Source organism: Opisthorchis viverrini (assembly GCF_000715545.1).
Source record: "Opisthorchis viverrini unplaced genomic scaffold opera_v5_101, whole genome shotgun sequence".
Lineage (NCBI taxonomy): Eukaryota > Metazoa > Platyhelminthes > Trematoda > Opisthorchiida > Opisthorchiidae > Opisthorchis > Opisthorchis viverrini.
Genome location: NW_008751757.1, coordinates 1,278,394 through 1,294,286, shown reverse-complemented (window position 1 = coordinate 1,294,286; position 15,893 = coordinate 1,278,394). Strand labels below are relative to the sequence as shown.

Here is a 15,893-nt window from a genome sequence, read left to right as displayed (position 1 = left end):
AGTCACTCAGTTTGCTCCGTCTCACACTGTACAGCCACCAAATCTACGGATTCCGATCCAATACTTTCTGCCATCTCACAACTACAAACTAGATTTGATAGCTTGGTCGATTGCCCCCAACTACTGGAGATCAACAAGCATCGACCACGTTCACGATCTATATCGCTGTCTCGTACGCGTCCCTCTTGGTGCTGGTATCACCAATATTTCGGTCGTAGAGCACGCAACCCTTACTCATTCATGCCAGTACGCTCAACCTGACATGCATTCCATCGTTCACCATATCTAGACGAGAGGTCCACTTGTCCATACCAATCTCCGATGACTCCATCCAGCTAAGCTCCAGATCGCGAAGACGAATGTGAATGCAGGTTCGAACTCGGCATCGTCCGCACTTCATCGAGTCACTGGTCGTGACTCCTACATGTGGTCCTCAAGAAATACAAAGGTGATTGGAGACATTGTGGGGATTACCGTTGTCTCAGTAATGTCAACATCCCAGACAGGTATCCACGATTTCGCAGGTACCCCATGCCGCGGGCATGTTTTCTCCAACTTCCACCTAGTACGTGCATATTACTGCATACCCGTAGCCCCGGATGGCATTCGTTTACTAGCCACCACAACGCCGTTTGTGCTTTTCGAAATCACGTGTCTTCGAAATGCAGTCCAAGCATTTTAACGTTTCATGGACGAAGTTTTTCGTGATTCACCCCTTGTCTATGCTTATCTAGGTGGCATTTAATTGCTAGCATCTCTAGACCTGAGCATGCTTATCATTTCATGGCAGTATTTTAGCTCCTTTCTACACAAAACATACGTTTGAGCACTTGCAAATACTTGTTTACTGCTACCAACCTAGAGATTTTGGTCACCACATTGACCCAACCGGTATTTCATTATCCGATCGCACTTCGGCCTTAGAATCTTTTCCTCACCCATCACTATCCCCAAATTCGTCCTTTTATTCGAATCATCAACTACTATTGGTGGTTCATCCTTCATTTTGCAGATGTTCTACAGCCACTGACTAATCTACTTGACTCCGAAGAAAATTTTGTTACCTTGTCCTGCATCGCCATTACGCTTTCTTTTCTTTACATCCACGAAAACACAAAGCTTATTTTGACAACTGTTGCTCCAAACTCTGCTGTCGGTACTGCACTGCATCAAGTTGTTATTACTATAAGTCAGTCATTAACCCTTTTCTCGCAAAAAATGCAAGCTGCTCAAACGAGTTGGCGCACTTTTCGTCGCGAATTGCTCATATTTTGCCTTGCTATAAACCATTCCTGCGCCTTCTACTTACTCACGTAATTATCACTTGCCACTCAAAGCTTTTAAATTATTGAGAAGTATAGTACACGTTGTTTGCTTCTATGTTTATAGATACAGTCTCGTGGCCTCAAACGAGCACACGTTCAGCGAATAATAGTGTTTTGAAAGCCTTATTTCACGTAATTTCCATGGTGATTTCGGAGTAGTTCATGAACTTATGTGCCATGGTTTCGAGATGACTAGTGTACTACACTACTCTCTTTTGCCTTTTAATTCTGCAGCAAAAATAGGGGGCCCATAAGCGAGAAATTAACAAATATATAGCCACAACGGTAGGCTGAAAACAGCGAAATCTCTGGTTTTCTGTTGGCTGCAAACATGCTAACGAACAAAACAGGGCTTACTGCTCCCTTGTGCATGCTCAGACGAATATCAGAGCCAATTTATTGCTCAGAAGAAGTTGGTGTAGAGGTATAGTGTTATACTTTCTCCAGGTCTTCTCCGCCAATTCTGAGGATTCGGCTGATCTAAACAACCACACCTCAGAGGTCTCCAGTGTCAGTATCTGATGTTGGCAATAGTTTTCATGCCACTAATTGGCTGTCTTATAAAGATCACCCTTTGTGTTGTAAACGTTGAGCAGTGTGATTGAATATGCCTCCCTGTAGTCACCAACACTTTCGTCGTGAACTCCTGCAGTATTTGGCACGTAGGAAGCAGCCGTCCACAATCGATTTCCGGTTAACGCGGTGGGCCTGAAATTACCAGAAGCATCTGATCGGTTAATCACGACACTACTTAATAAGCTCTCCGTCGTTCAGGTTACCAGCATTTCGTTCTCTGACCAGCCAAAGGGCAACGGGGCTGATTAGTCATACATTTTCAAGCTCCATGATTGCAAAAAAACGAAATTACCGGAACACTTGTGCCTTACGTCCCAGAATCCGGAGCTGGCCTGTGTCAAAAATCCTTCAATAAAATCCAAGTCATCCTTTGGGCATGTAGGTCGGAATCTAGAGTCAAATTCTCAGAGTTGGATCCCAAATCATTTTTGGCCTGGACAACAATAAAGCATTGTTCTTCCCTGCGGCCTTCTAATTAGCATTTCTCCTGCACATGTTTTTCAGCTGATTCTTCCAGATTCGCTTATGTGCTACTTACCTTACTGGCGCTTTGTATCTAACTCATTGTATAGTTAATAACATGGCAGCTCTGATTTGGAGCTTGAAGAATCTCTAAATCTTAACTCACTAGTGACGCCGTGGAACCGAGTTAGTAAGTAAACGGGTTCACGTTGACGAAAAGTATGTCGGAGCATCAGATCGAATTTCCAAGCTACGCATGCTTGACTCTCGTCTCTGGAAGATCAGCTACCACCACAGTTGAACGTTGAGGTGTCCATGGCAGGAAAGGGGATGGTTTATTTGCATGGATTCTCACTTCGTTTCAATGTTCTGAAGTATTGGATAAGGCATGGTGGTACTCGAAATAAATTTATTGAGAGAAAACTAGGATTCAACACGCAAGCTCATAATTAATGCCCCGATGCAAATAATTGTTGTTTGCTTCAAACGGACTGGATGCCACCCAGTTTCCTTCCCGGTACAGTTCGTATTTGAGAAAGTTACTTCCAATCAGCATATTGTTTGAGACCATGACAGCACTTCGCCTAACTGCCATATCAAGATAGCCTCAAATTACAAGTGATGGGCTTTATAACCATGATAACAGTCATTCGGAAATTGGTGGAAATAGTCGTTTTAACATGATCCGAATGTAAGGATTATAATATTTCCAAGTGTATTCAGACTCCGTCGCGCCGCTTAAGTCCGCTGTGTATTTTGACGACATATTTGAACCGCGAGAATTTCACCAGATCAATTCACCGCAGACTAGAGGCACACCCAAATTATACTCGCCGAAATTATAGGGTTTTCGAAGTAGCATTTTGTTTAGGCGAGCGAAATCTTAAGGTCACCGATAATCACAGATCCTCGTTTTGTTGCCGGTTTACGGTAACGAAGTCACACTTTAGCATATTTTGACGTCATCTGGTGTTCATTAAGAACTGAAACATCTAAATAATATCTAATGCGAATCCCACCCTGGAAGATCGGTCACTGAATTTGTTTGCTTCATACTCCTCGGCTAACTTGGTCACAATATATTTTCCATGGATCCCAACTTCCATTAATTACAACATTGTTGGACAACAGTATGAACCGTGCAGTGGCGATGCGAGGGCCATCCCTGTGGATGATTCCCTCTCCCAGTTATGCATAACTAGCCTTTATATAATATGGCGTCGCGAGGTTTCTGATGGTATCATTCTTCTCATGAATATGACGCTCTATTTGTGGTGCCTGCCTCAACTACACGCAGTATCCTAACCCAACTGCAAACGACGGCCCGTCATATCCATAACTTGGCGCGCTCTCGCTTATGTCTGCTACCTATAGTAAACACGCCGCCAGTGTGTATGCGGGCCGATAAAGATAAAGCTCAAGCCACGCGTGATATCCTGATATAATGGCCAAAGACGGCCCGTCATACTCGTAACTGTAGTCGATATCGCTTACTTTTCCTACCTATCGTAATTGTTAGGCCTGTGTCTATGTGCAACGCTGCGTATGAGGCCTCGAGTATGCTCAGTAGCCCAGTCCAATGGCCAACGACGGCCCGTCCTACTCACAACCGTACTGAATGTCACCTGCCGATGCTATTTACATCGCTACATGCTATTTACATTTGCATGCTCTAGCTGGCTATAATGCCCCAGCTATATATAATAGACCAATCCAACGATCAACGGCGGTCCCCCATATCCACCTGCCAACCCCACACCTAAAAAATACACCACCACCTTTATCAAATCATTTACCGAATCATTTATTGGGTGCATTGGTAAAAACATAATCTGTGATCAATCCAGTTCTCAGTTTTTGCCCGACATGGTTTCTGAAAAATGTGTAAGCAATAACGACTCACACACATCTTCCGCGATATCATCTAGAGCACAAATGAACAAAGTTTTGGTGGCTAACTCACCCAGTGCTTAACAAATCCTTGTGCCCACGATTCCCAGTTAGTGTCTGTGCTGAGCCTTAGGAATTACTGTAAACGCACTACATGCACAATTAGTCCACTTAACGATAACGATGGAGCCGTGTATACATCGATAATTCAATAGCGGGATTCGGCAGACACATGCATTATCGGGCGCAGCTAAGCTAAAACCAAAAAGGAATGTATTGTACTCAGTCGTATGAATAAGCGGTGTAGACTTGAGCCTCAGGATCCAAGGGCCACATGCGTCCTCAAACGTGCCCCCTGGGTGCATTTGCAGCGAAAATCCAGTGAGTGGTCGGGTGCTTGGTGTCAAATCCGCACGTTTAGAGCACTAAACAAAAAATTTACTTGATTTCTGCTCCCTATGCAGAAGCAGTTTAGCTTAATAAAATTGAGAGCTTGGTCTTTCTCATCGGAACTCGTGACCGTCCATACTAAACTCCAGTAGCAACCTACTCAACAAGCGGCCCTCTTCTGGGCCTCGTATAACTCATCTTTCATGTCGAAGTATTGCAACCCATCTTCACTTCCGAAATCATGTTGACTATATCCGAAAAATTAAGCTAATAAGACATCCAAACTCGACGCGATCCAACTGTCTCAGATAATGATGACGATCCAGCTGGGGACTTTAACGACACATTTTTCAGTGGAAATCCCCGTTGCACAACCGAAAAATCGCTATGTAGCCAACGCCTTACGGATTTGCCCACACCGACTCACATGATCTACGGTTTTGAGACAAACGCTGTCATGCACCTGAAAACGCCTTGGTTCGGCTTCTCAAACATGCCAGGCCTCACAGCCAACAAAACAGCTCGTACATCAGCCTGATACACACGTTACTTGACATTCACGGATACACAGCCTTAACGCCATAGATCTTTCAAATTGGCAAATGCAACCCGTGCATTTCAGGTTCGTGCATTTTCCCCACCTGTCACCCTACGATCAAAACTGATACAACTTCGAATGTATATAAAACGCTGCATCACATCAGCTCTCTAAGCGACCAGAAAATTACCCGTAATGTGACAAGTTTTTTATACTTCTGAGGAGTTCCTCGGCCATCTCAAAATACCACGTTCCTTACAGAATCGCATATCCCAGCCCAGTCACCTTAAAATGACGTCCGTTACGGGCCTGTCCAGGAACCGAAGTATTTCAATGCTGTACCCAGCTCGATAGCACACATTCAGCTGTGTCTTTCATTCCCTCGACTGTACCCTATCGCTAACTTTTTCCATTAGCTGCAACTACGAACAAACCCAAGCTTTATTCTGGCTGCAACCTTATTATCATGCCTGACGGTACACCACCCACTGATTGGGAATAAGCATCATTGGGATTACGTGACATTAGTGGCCACATGTGCACACTAAACGACACGGTGAATTTAGTCAGTTAATTAATAACACCTGCGCCCATTTCTCCTCTTCAAAGGTGAGTACGATGTCTGCATACTCCAGATGACAAACTTTTTGCCAGAAAATATTTGAAAGTCGGGCCCTGAAGACATTTCAGCGTTCGTCCCATCATCTCGTTGATCACGAAATCAAGCGTGAATAAAGAGCGGACGCCCTAGAAAATGAAGGAAAAAGATTTATTCAATCAGAGCTTGCCCTGGTTGTGGCATCCCGCCTATGGTCCAAAATACTCATTGTTAGATGAGCAAAAGATAAAACGAGCTCACTAAATACGTAATGTGGCACCTTAGAGGTGACTGGTTTAGCAAAGCTCCACGCTTTTCTTTAGGCTTTATCAGCTCCATTCTAAGGTCAGCTCATCAAACAAACAACCAACAAAACCAGATATCTCTGATCTCATGTCTCTGCAAGTTCCAAGCAACCTTAGTTGCGCACAATCCAGCCAGTGAACGTCCCTCATTTACACACATGCCCTTACCAGTTCGCATCGACATTATACCTATTATCTAACAATGCACGCGCCATGGCATATAGGCCTTGCTTTGAGGAAAAGCTTGTTTGGGTGAGAAGAAGAGGCGTAATTTCCTTGTTTCCCTCGGGATGGCCCTAAAAATTGGTGCTTCTAGGACAGTATAGGATCGCCTCTAGCAACATATTTCTAGCAGCGCGTGCATGAGCCCAGCAGCCTACGTGGGGCTGAGGCACTCAATCATCATCATCGTCGACGACGGCATAACATCAGTGTTCAATACTGATGCTTCACTACCGTACAACCATGACTTATTTGAAAGCCTTATTGTAAAGCAGAGTAAAGGTTGACAGGAAGGGACTTAATGCTAGCTTACCACAATCATTCCGGGGTGTCTATACCTCCAGACATTCACTCAGGCAATCTGGATAGAAACTGACAGCAAGGACGCTATTGACATCAGTTGGCAGCTATATCTTGTAGTGTCTCCAACCGGGCACAGTGAGGACCACGCGGTCCGACCCTGGAAGGCGAGTAGCACAGACAGCACCCAAGCGTTTCGTGATCTCCTTCATCCTCCTCTGCCACGTCAAGGGTTGGCGACCCCTCTCTATTCACGCCACTCTGAGTTGGGCATGGAAAACAGCACTCTTTTTGGCAAACGATGGTTCGGCACACGTAACACATGTCCCAACCAACGCAGCTTCTGGCGCTGGACACATTCTTCAATGGAAGTACCCGTTACACAACCGAAAACGCGCTTTCTGACTGCCTCGTTACGGATTCGCCGACATCAACCCACACAAGCTATGGCTCTGAGACAACGATTTTCGAACACCTGTGCCACAAGTATCACTTCAAATGTGATACTTGCTACATACTCATCGAAAATCAAAATTATTCAAGCTGAAGATTCTGGGACAGAGGCACGCCATAGACTTGACATCTCGTCGGTTTTCACTTATAAAGCATGTAGAATTGTCAATGCGTGCAAGCCATCCCCGTCAAACACGTACCAAGCACGTCTTGGAAGTAAGAGGGAGCCGTGATTCTCGGCAGTCTATGTGGACAACAGCTGGAAAGAATGATTTCTAGTCAAAACTGAGTTGCCAGGGTCCAATGCCAAAATCGTGACAAACAGGCGTAGCAGGCATTGTTCACTGAATGCCTCAACAATTGCATAAATTCTTCTGGGTTTTCAAATGATTATGTCCACACAATACATTGCGTTAGTGGCTGAACTACCAGAAACAGGAAATCGGTGAGCCGCTCCGGCATGACCGCAGACACTATCGTTGATCCGTTGGCCGCGAGGGATGCTCCGATATTTCCGTTCTTATAAACAAGTGTTGGGGCTGTCCATGGACATACCCACTGAACACGACATGTATGACATATGGCCTTTGATGTATGCATTTGGGAGAACACATACGGGTGCATGTATGCTAGTCGCTTTCATTGAAAGATTGTGTCGTAGTTAATGAACTATGTGGGGTAAAAACAGTGAACACACCAGCAAGAACTTCTGAGCGTGGGCTTTTCTGATCACTTACTTCTTTTTTGCCGTCAGTAAGCACAAATTTCATCGTCCTTTTGTCATACCGTAATATTTAGGGACAACATGGATGACCGGACTTGTCAAAAGCAAGCTACGTTAAACTACTAAGAATTGTACACCAACTGTCTGCATTAAATTTGTTAATCTGTTTGAAGCTTAAATTTTTCTGCGTTATCACTCCATAGTAAGTCTCTGCTTTGTTCAAGAGGGTCAATCAGAAACCTTAAATCCACCACATTAAGTTTTTAAATGTTTCCGCTATAGGTTTTTACTCAATCGAAATGGGAATGACGCCGCAAGATACTTGATCGCTGCACAAAGCCACCGCCAGCCATAAAAATATGAATTCCGTGCCCACAGTCAACTCCGAGTTCGTTTAACAGCTTGTAATAAAACTGCCACTGCGTGAAAGACCGCAAGGGCTCAAATAATTACCAAGAAATGCTTAAACTATATGCTAAAAATTCCTCTTTTAAAACCACGGTATCGGAGAAATTTTGGGTTTTCCTCTAGGACGTGGCGACAAATTTAGTTGGGACTCCATGAGCTATTCGATATACACATTGTGGTTCGCCCATTTGGCTGATCACCTAGAAGAATAAAAAGAAGGGTATTTGCGGAAAATATGGGCTGCCAAAATAGGCTTCAATGACGCATGCCACTATAAATCTTCTGCACACATCAGAAGAGGCTCATTGTCACAGCAGTGACCGTGATGTGGTAGCCTGTCCCGTGAACACTGATAATTGGTAAAGCCTGCAGTCGTTGGAACGTTTGTCGGTCACGTCCCAAATGTGAAGCAACTAGTAATGCGCACAAAGGGCAGGAAGGACTCTTTTCTCCACAAAAATTACTAATCCTGCCTAAATCCATGTGACTTCTATCCGATGAATAGTTGGTTGGTCGTCCTCAACGTGAATTATGCAGTGGGACATCTACCGGATGCAGCTAAACGTGACATTCAAAGGAAATAAGATTCTGGTGGAATGTAATACTCTGTACACTTTGTGCTTACGTCAAATTCTATTATACTTCATGGCGATCGTCAACGTATTTTCAAACGCAAAAATGATAACAACGTTTGCGAACCACTATCACAACGAATCCGTCCTCCATGGTCATGGGCGGGTCTGAATGAGCTGCAACGATAACTGAGCAATTGATTTTAAGGCAAAAAATTGACTTTAAACACATTTGAAAGTATTAGGAAACTGTCTGTCTGGTGAAATGTCAAAGTTTTGGATAAAAAACACCAACTGCCACGACTGTACGTAAGTTTTTCTTTGGATTGAACTACAGTTTTGGAGGCATTTGGGTGTACTTCCGAAGATCAGCGGAAGTACACAGGAAGCTTCGGATATTCGTATATTATTTTCGGGAGTCTTGTTCTTCTGCCATTTGTCCTTTTATATCTATCGTTTTAAAACTTTCCCTGTAGATCACGTTGTAGATATTGCATCCGTCTTCTTCATGGTTATCACAGTGTCTCGGTTGTAATAATAGCCATTTCACCAACAACGCGGATACGGCTGCAGCCATTATGGACCCATCTGAAGAATCGTGCGTTTAGAGCGGTTGGTTGAAACAAAAACGTTTTTTATTCACCTGTGAAACACAGCATTTGGTCGACTGCCGCTGTTTAATCCGTCATTCTTATACAAACTTATCCAACAAAACATTATAAGTCACCTGACCTTTTTATAATGCTTCGGCACTCCAGCTTCTATCTACATGGCATCCTGAGTAGGCGTCAAATTCTCTTCTGCCGCCGGTTGAGGGCACGTAACTGCTGTAAGGACGATTTTGTGCGCGAGCTTCAGTCACCTTATCATCATACCCTCCGGTGGCGAGTGACGACTGGAATGCCTTGAGCTGAACGATACTTTATAAATTAACAGAAATGCAGTGAAGAATTTCTCTGTTCTCCCGCTTCTTTCTTTCCTCGCCAAAACGCACCCAAGCGTAGCCAAGGAACAGCCCAACTGTTTGGCTGCGGATAAAAATTTAAGTAACTGCCATGGAACCGCCAAATTTGTGGGTTGCCCAGCGCAACCGTTTCTGGAAGTGCCGCTCCTAGAATTCTTTCATGCTACTGTCACTGGATTGGTTTGTGCCATTCTGGGTCTTCGTTTCGGTTATTATGCGCAAGAAAAAGACAGGGTACGTCAATGTTTGAATTCTCAGTCTAAAGAGCACGCTTGCAACCACAAGATCTCACATAAAAGGCGTTTTAAAAATCCAAACTTGGTTTTGAAATCAGCTACCAAATCGTCGGTAGATAGTCATCCTAAGCATTAACTTCCTGAAGTGAGGAAAATTGTTTTCTAACAAAAAGTGAGTGCCTCAAACCTAAGGAGCTCCGAAAACCTCTACTCTTCATTAGTGGCGTTAACGTTAAGGTGTTATCTGTCAAACATTGCTTACTTATTGCATTGATAATTATTGGGTACCCACATAGACGACGGTAGCCCCAGAAAAAAGGCCGGGTATATTTGGACGCGTATCTTAACAGATAAAGGTTCACAAACCTTCCCATGTAGCCCTAAAAGGAGAGCATGAATTATTATAGCCCGAATTTCACGTACCGAAATCGGCGATACGTTAAATGTGTATTAACAGTCCAACGGCGTTTATATGTGAAGAAGCGGCATCAGGCAGCGGCCGCATAAGTCACTAGAGCCCGAAAAAGCTCGTCCAATAGACCCAAACAGACGTGTCTCCCTGAGAAAATTCCAAACTCAGATAGCTTCATGATTGTCAGCGCATTTCCGGACGATGCCAACAGTGAGTTAAAGGAAAATAGGCGGGCCGTTGTAGCACTGAGAATATGTTGGTCGAAGTTACCCTCAAATATGTCTATTAGAGTGGGCAGACAGTTATTCTAAGGCACGTCTTGCGCCTAGATCCTTTGTGCGTTCTTGAAGACCGATGGTTGTGCCCAAGTGTTTATACGTGGCACCCAATACAATCAAGGTAGCGTGCATCTATTATATTGGGTGGTTGCTGTAACGTTGATTGTCGTGCGCGCCCAGGCTTTTGTTTGTGTGATCTCCTGGAACCAAGCAGACTTGATTTTGGAGGCTGCAACCGCGTCATGTGTATTGCTCGTCGTGGCTTAGCCCGGATGGAAAGTTGCTCGGACATTTTGGATGTGAAAAAGGAGTCAGGAATGGCCTGGTTTACTCTTGCTTATACTTGTGTAAATAGTGCCGTAAAACATTGAACCCAATTCTTCTCCTTGATATTCGGGATTGTCGAACCTGCGTGACACTCGATGATCCGTATCGGGGACCTCAACAAGCCTAAGCCCAGTCGTTCATGCATTAATCAAGAATAGTGGAAAATAAATCAGCCGGTGGGCCCCGGTTTCAAAACGCGAATTGGACGGTCGCGACTTAAATTTATCTTACAAACCTATTCAGCGTCGAAAAATCCTTTGATGAAAACACTTTTTGAGTGGCTTATAAGGAATTTTGTTTTTACCATGGGTTGCTTCAGAAGGTGAGTAACACCAATAATTAGCGAGTTAGGTAGTGACCAGCAGAGACACTGTGTTGCAAGCGGGTTACACACAAAAAAGGGAATTATCAAGTTCTGCGTTTGATAAATTATAGTGGACGACGCTGAGGCTTGTTGTACGTAGTTGTACTGAAGGGGTGACTTGGCCGAGCGTGTTGAAATTTTGGTTGAGCGTGTTGTGGTCTTGATTGAGCGTGTTAAATTCTGGTCCCCTGCTTTTCGTTGAATCCAAACGATATTGGGCCCAGACCTTTCCTGCACAATGAATCCTGCGTAGGTCCGATGTGAATCAGGTCAAGGTGCTGTGTGAAGAAACGACCGTCGTCGTCCGAACGGCGTCTGAGCATCAGCTCAGCATAGGCCGAAAGGTGATGAACGCCATTCGTTGTATTGAGTTTGTCGACTACTTTCGTTGTGCTGACTGAGTTTTATGTTGTGTGTTGTGCCGACTGTGTTGTGTCGGTTGCCATGTTCTGTTCTTATATATGTTGAGTTGTTGTGCTCTTAACGAGTTTACAGAACCCGTTGTTGATCAAAGTTCGTATTCACGTCATGGTGTTGTTTCGTGGTACAGGTTGTGACATGTGGAACAAAAACATGGTGCAAGGGAGACAGTGGACATTTGTGCGCATGTCAGCTTGAGCGACCGTTACATGTTAATCCTGTTTAAACGAATCGTATGTTCGAATTTGGCTTGTACGTGCATCAACTTTCCATACAGCACGAGATCAAATTTAGGATTTATTGAAAGGTTTTTTAATATTTCTTAAATAAAAGGTAACACCTGTTGAATATCTGCAAATTCCATGCAGGTTGATGCTGAAAAACTTTTGTATGCGTTATATTCATCACGCAAAACAAACCAGATAAGTTTGTTCAGCGAACTTTGGCACAGTATCTTTTCACGGTAAGCTCACCTTGTGTTCAGTATAATAAAACAGGACGCCTCCGTGCATTGTGCAGTAGTTGAGTGCGTGTGCACTCCTGTAGATGATCCACATGTTTAAGTATGCGCAACTTGACATTAGAAATCATATATCTGAGTTTGAATTCCCAAGGTATCCACATATTACCTATGGGGAATAATGACTCTTCTTAGCCGGAATAGGCCAGCAAGCGCAACGACACTGTTATAAAATAAGGCGAGTCTTTGCTCTTTGTGACAAGGAACTTACGCCTTGTCGTTTCTTTAGCTGCTTACGATAACTGCTTGTCCTATATCTACCCGCGACGCTGGTTATGAGGACTCATCTATGCACTACAGCCCAATCCAGAGGCCAACTACGGTCCTGCATACTCGTACAACTTGTCTGTTCGTTCCGTCCCAGAAAAATACACAAACGTCTTTAGCACATTTGCTTGATTTTTGGTTGTTTTGATGCGAACGCAATGGAGAGCCACTGAAGTCCTCATTTCCCGGAAGCCATTTTCACTGGACAGGGACCCTGAAAGTAGAAATGTACAATGAATTACACATCTTGGGTAAATTTGTTCAGAAGCCTGCACGTTATGCGCAGAAACTTACTGCTTGCCCACTGGGTGCCACTGTCGATCATGAAAAGTTCGTGTGTGCACTGATGTTGGGATATCAAGATTAAGTGAGAATATACATTATAGGACGCAGCGACGTCAAAGATAAAGACAAGTCCATAAAAGGTGGTCGTAAGCTCAAGTGGGATAGACTCGATCCGTAGAATTCAGGGATCACATGCGTCTTCAAACGTGTGCCCACGAATGTGGCCGTGGCTAAGAACTAAGGAGTGGGCGTGTACTTGGTATAAAATCTGCTCGTCTAGAAAACTAGATCCTGGCTTCACTACACTTCTGCTTACCGTCATTTGTACGCTCAGCTTAATAGAAACGGGGGCAATGACGTACCCATACTCAATCGCAGCAGCGCTCGAACTAACTATGGCGACCGTCCTTGGATGCTGCTTACTAGCTCCAGCGCTTGCGTTAGTGAACCCGCAATTTTTTTATCTCCAACATTCGTTTATACCTAAACTGGTGCTTCATATCAGACACTTCATTCGTTGTAAGCTGCTCATTCCTTGAGACCACAATGAGGTTCAACTCTAGGTCTGCCATGTGGATTTTGACCTCCTCTAACACATCGTCTATAATAACCAAACGTCACTCACATATACACCCACCACCATGTTGTAACTCTCCAATATGTAAACTGATGAGACAGCCACTCCTATTGCGATCTGCCTCTAATGATGAAAAAGATTATCTAACAGGGAGCTGTGAAGTTTATTTTCTTAAGCTGATACGGGAACGAGTATCAGTCAACCCATACACACTGCCACGATGCCAGTAGTCCAGTTTCTGTCCTCTAGACTGATAATGGACAATGATTTCCCATTACCAATTTTCCAAATGCGCCTTGCTCGTCCATCCAGATTTGTCCAACCTGTTCTGACTCTTAGTCCGCGACGTACCTCTATGCATCCAACAAATCTTTCTGTGGCATGTCCTCCCGTCCTGCGTTCCCGCACCGAAACATTTCTAAAGACTGCACGGTTGACAGCTCTCTTTCCAGCTGCAAGCCATCATCTCACAGACCAACTAAAAGTTACGCGAAGCCCGATATTCCACCTTCCGCTGTGGATTGCGACCATCTCTACCTTTCATTACTCCATTAAGTGTTAGATGCACCTCGATCGACCCTGAACACATATCCAATTAATTATACTTCATGTACTACCACTCATTTTCCCAAATTTCTAGTGCCGAACCACACCTCGTGGGGATTTAACAACTCGCTTATCAGAAAATTGAGCCCACCATACAAACTATCAATAATCGCGACAGTAGTTACAGAAGATATAAAAGAAAAAAGTTTTTGATGAGAGCCTGTATCACTGGCTTAAGCTTGCCCGGGTTGCATCACACATACAAGGGAATCATTCTAAAAATCCAAAACATCGATCACAGACAAATGCGTATCCCCTGTCCAACCTGGTTCTGATTTATCGCTACTGCTTTGCATATCCCAACGATCCTGACAACCCCGGCCAAGTCAATCCTGATGTTCGTGTACAGGGATATTGACGGACCCAAATACGTCACGATGACAAAACCGAGATTGCCATATCCAGTCTGACGACTCATCCGCCAGGCTAGTCACGTTGCGTGCGTTTCACATGCGCCAAAGGCCCTACTCACTGCGTTTGTTTTGTGCCCCAGCTCCGAAGTGCTGGCCAGTCTATCATAATGTCCGTTTGCATTTCTTATAAAACAGCCAACTCCTCCCGCCACACAATTAAGGAGTCGGAATATCGGTGCATATAGAACCTTACCGTGAACTTATTACAGCATGTGATGCCCGTCATAACAAAAATTCATCGACCTTACTAGCTGCGACAAAATTCTTGGCCTTTTACGCAGGAAGATTGCAAACTTTTCCATACATTTTGGGTTTGCGCGGAGAAATACGAAATAACCATGGTTCATGTGCTCTGTAAAGGCATTTTTAAATCCGTACAGGACGAAGAACATGAAGGAACCAACTTTTCCAAAAATTTTCCTACCATCCTAACCAACCATTGTGTTCAGCCATGTAGGTCCTTAAACATAAGAATTCCGCTCAAATAAAAGTAGAAATAGGCTTAAACAGAGTTCTACAAAATGGGACTTTCTGAAAAACCGTGATCAGGGCATCATCAGCTAAGGACTTTGCATTGCATTCCTTTCCGAGCAAGCTCAGAGCGTCATTAAGTGTTTCGCGGGTTCCCAAAACGCGTTAGCGAATCAACAAAATGTAGAAACTCAGATACTGAGGCGACACCTGGGTCATTCTCTCATATCGTGTGTCCAAATTGCAACACTCTCCTTGGCGGACAGGAACGCTTTGCGTTTGTTGACACAGCGCGTCGCCTTGCATTTATGAACTTCAGTATGATGACGCGCTTCCGTAAACTGTTGGTGTACACATGTGTGCAGGCACCATCGCACTAGAACACTTAGAAGCGTAGTTACCGTTACCACTGAGGCCAATAGGCATTTTTGCATTGTGATGAAGCATCTAATTCACCAGTGGCCACAACCGACCGAACACTGGCCCAATCTTAAAATCTGCTATCCAGGACGAGTCAAGGACGAGTCCAGGACGAGGTCAATACTTTGGTCGTAGTGATGGCTTATAGCACGTGGCTGAAAATTGACCCAACGAACAGCTTCACGGCTGCCATTACACTACTGGAATTCGGAAGATTGTTCACTCGCATTGAAATTCCAAATATTATCGTGTGCAAAGTTGGTGGTCGGTTAACATCATTAGCGTTTGCAGATACGCGCAATTTGGAAGTCCAAAGAGGAGGGTCTGACAGGGATTTGGCAGGGATTCCTGTCGGAATATCGGGAGACACTAAGTCCGCGTCGCCCGACGGCATGTCATTATCAGATACACCTCTCCAACGCAAGCTTCGAACACCAGATAACACTATCCGGCTACAAAAATGCAAAAGGGTCCCTGAAGAGTGAGAGTGAAAGAACAGTTCAAGTGGCGTCAGGGAATGACTAGCTGCTTCAGCGAAGGCATGCGCTGATTCGGAAACACAGTGGTGGA

The 15,893-nt window shown here is 44.3% G+C and overlaps 1 protein-coding gene across 1 annotated transcript in view; it reads left to right on the top strand.

The window, feature by feature from the left end:
- Positions 1 to 9,931: 9,931 nt before the first annotated feature.
- Positions 9,932 to 15,893, top strand: part of T265_13768 (hypothetical protein) — a gene marked incomplete at both ends in the record, with an annotated part of 87,168 nt that continues 81,206 nt past the window's right edge. Inside the window, one exon of the mRNA XM_009170425.1 lies at positions 9,932 to 9,961. Within this exon, the coding sequence (XP_009168689.1) occupies positions 9,942 to 9,961 (20 nt within the window). The remainder of the gene's footprint in view (positions 9,962 to 15,893) is intronic.